The sequence below is a fragment of the Poecilia reticulata genome, linkage group LG21 (assembly GCF_000633615.1).
Source record: "Poecilia reticulata strain Guanapo linkage group LG21, Guppy_female_1.0+MT, whole genome shotgun sequence".
Classification (NCBI taxonomy): domain Eukaryota; kingdom Metazoa; phylum Chordata; class Actinopteri; order Cyprinodontiformes; family Poeciliidae; genus Poecilia; species Poecilia reticulata.
Genome location: NC_024351.1, coordinates 2,170,122 through 2,172,015, shown reverse-complemented (window position 1 = coordinate 2,172,015; position 1,894 = coordinate 2,170,122). Strand labels below are relative to the sequence as shown.

General features: G+C 51.7%; 1 protein-coding gene across 1 annotated transcript in view; it reads left to right on the top strand.

The window, feature by feature from the left end:
- LOC103457178 (kinesin-like protein KIF26A) overlaps nt 1-1,894 on the top strand; it is a 41,168-nt gene that overhangs the window by 36,036 nt on the left and 3,238 nt on the right. Inside the window, exon 12 of the mRNA XM_017302105.1 lies at nt 7-1,737. Coding sequence (XP_017157594.1) covers nt 7-1,737 — 1,731 coding nt within the window. The remainder of the gene's footprint in view (nt 1-6; nt 1,738-1,894) is intronic.

The window sequence follows — 1,894 nt, the reverse complement described above, 5'->3', positions numbered from 1 at the left end:
GCTGCAGGTTCCCGTCCAGTCAGCATCATCAGCAGCATCAATGATGAGTATGACGCTTACACAGCTCAGCATGGAGTTACAGGATCAGGCTGCCATTCATCTGCTGGACTAAAACCCGCTGAAAGTGAAGACAGTACTTCAGCAAACAGGTTTTTCCTGAGAGATGAGAGGACAGCAGCAGAGAGCGCGTCCATCCTGACCTCACCAAGTATATACCAYCGACAGCCATTTCTGCAGCATGGCTTGAAAAGTTCGCTGAATGACAGTGGCATTTGTTTCTCAGAGCTGGACAGTGATCCCGCCACACCCAACAAACCATCATTTACCAAGGCCTCCGCTTTTCCTGATCCCACCAAAGCCACACTTAAAGGATCCTCTAAGGTGAGAGCCTTAAGCACTCCAACGTCTTCTCCCCACCACACCCACCACTCCAGTCTTCCCAGGAAAACTAAGCCTACCTCTTCTGCAGCCGTAGGCAACAGCACACAAGAGAACCTGTTGTTTCAGGGAAGCACCTTCRTTGATCCAAGAGAGGTCGAGTTTCTCTCTGCAGGCAAGCCAATGAGAAGTAGCACAGCCAGCATCTCCCCCAAGAGGTCTGGAGGAAACAGCAACAGTGTTCCTCGATCTCYGAAGACACAAATGTCTTCCACAGCTCAGAGAGTCGTTGATGGCTGCGAGAAGCCCATCAGCAGAAGAGGAGATACTCTCATCAAGCTGCCACGGCTCACACGAGGTGCAACAACTCTGGGTACTGTTTCCACTTCACAGAACTCTGAAACGAAATGGGGTCAAGAAGCTGCCGGTGTGACRGGGACATTAAGGTTTTCATCACTGGGGAAGAAGTCAAATGGGCAGAAAAGTAGCATGATCTCCAAGTCTGGCTCTGGAAACATCTCTCCTCCTACGCCACTTATCAGACAGTCCAGCCAAGAACAGAAGACAAGGTTTCCAAGTGCCTTAAAACCGAGCAGTGACAGTGGAAGGTTTGCTTTCCCTAAAAGCTTAACCTCAGAGGAGGAGTTCACCTTCAGGCACCGAGCGGATTCATTCAGTCACAAGACGTCTAGTCTGAAAATCGACCATGGTTCTGCCAGAACATCTTCCAGTCTGAAGACACGAGGGGCCAAAGCAGATTCTCACAGGTTCTATGGTAGCTTGAGATCTCTGGAGAGGGGAGACAGTCCAACCTCAGCTCTGCTGAAACCGGAGGCGTTCAGGGATGCTGATGGCGCTGCTGCAGGGAGTAGCTGCAAATCCAGCAGATCTGTACCAAGACTTGGCCTTCCGCCTTTAAACATCCCCTGTTCCTCCCAAGCCTCTTCTACTTTCCTTTCAACAGCCAGTAAACTATCGCAGGTACGAGGCAATGATAACTCCCGTGCTGCTGGTTCTGCTGGACTGAAGGTTCGACCGTCGTCAACCAGCAGCTCTAAAAGCCTGAGTTCCCCTCCTGGGCCCAATGCCAGCCTACCCCCAACCGGCAAGCCTCCTGCCAGAGCCGGAACCGGAGTTAAGACGGGAAGAGGCACCWTCATGGGCACCAAGCAGGTATTCAGCAGGGCAGCCAACAGCCGGGTCAGCGAGCTCGCCGCTGGTCAGAAGCAGCTCAGCAGAGGGGCTGGAGAAAGAGACAGTATCGACAACGGGGCTAGTGGCGTCGGCACGCTGCTGCCCTCCCCCTACAGCAAGATCACAGCCCCCCGCCGGCCGCAGCGCTACAGCAGCGGACACGGCTGACCAGTGGGGAAATTTAAGACTGTGTGAAAGATCTACTGCAGTACTGTGTATATTTATTTTGTATTATTTGGGGTTCTATGCATGTTTGTCTTGTGCTGTTCACTTTAATTTTCTCTTTAAAATACATGGTATTGAAAGCAGTTATTCTTTTGCA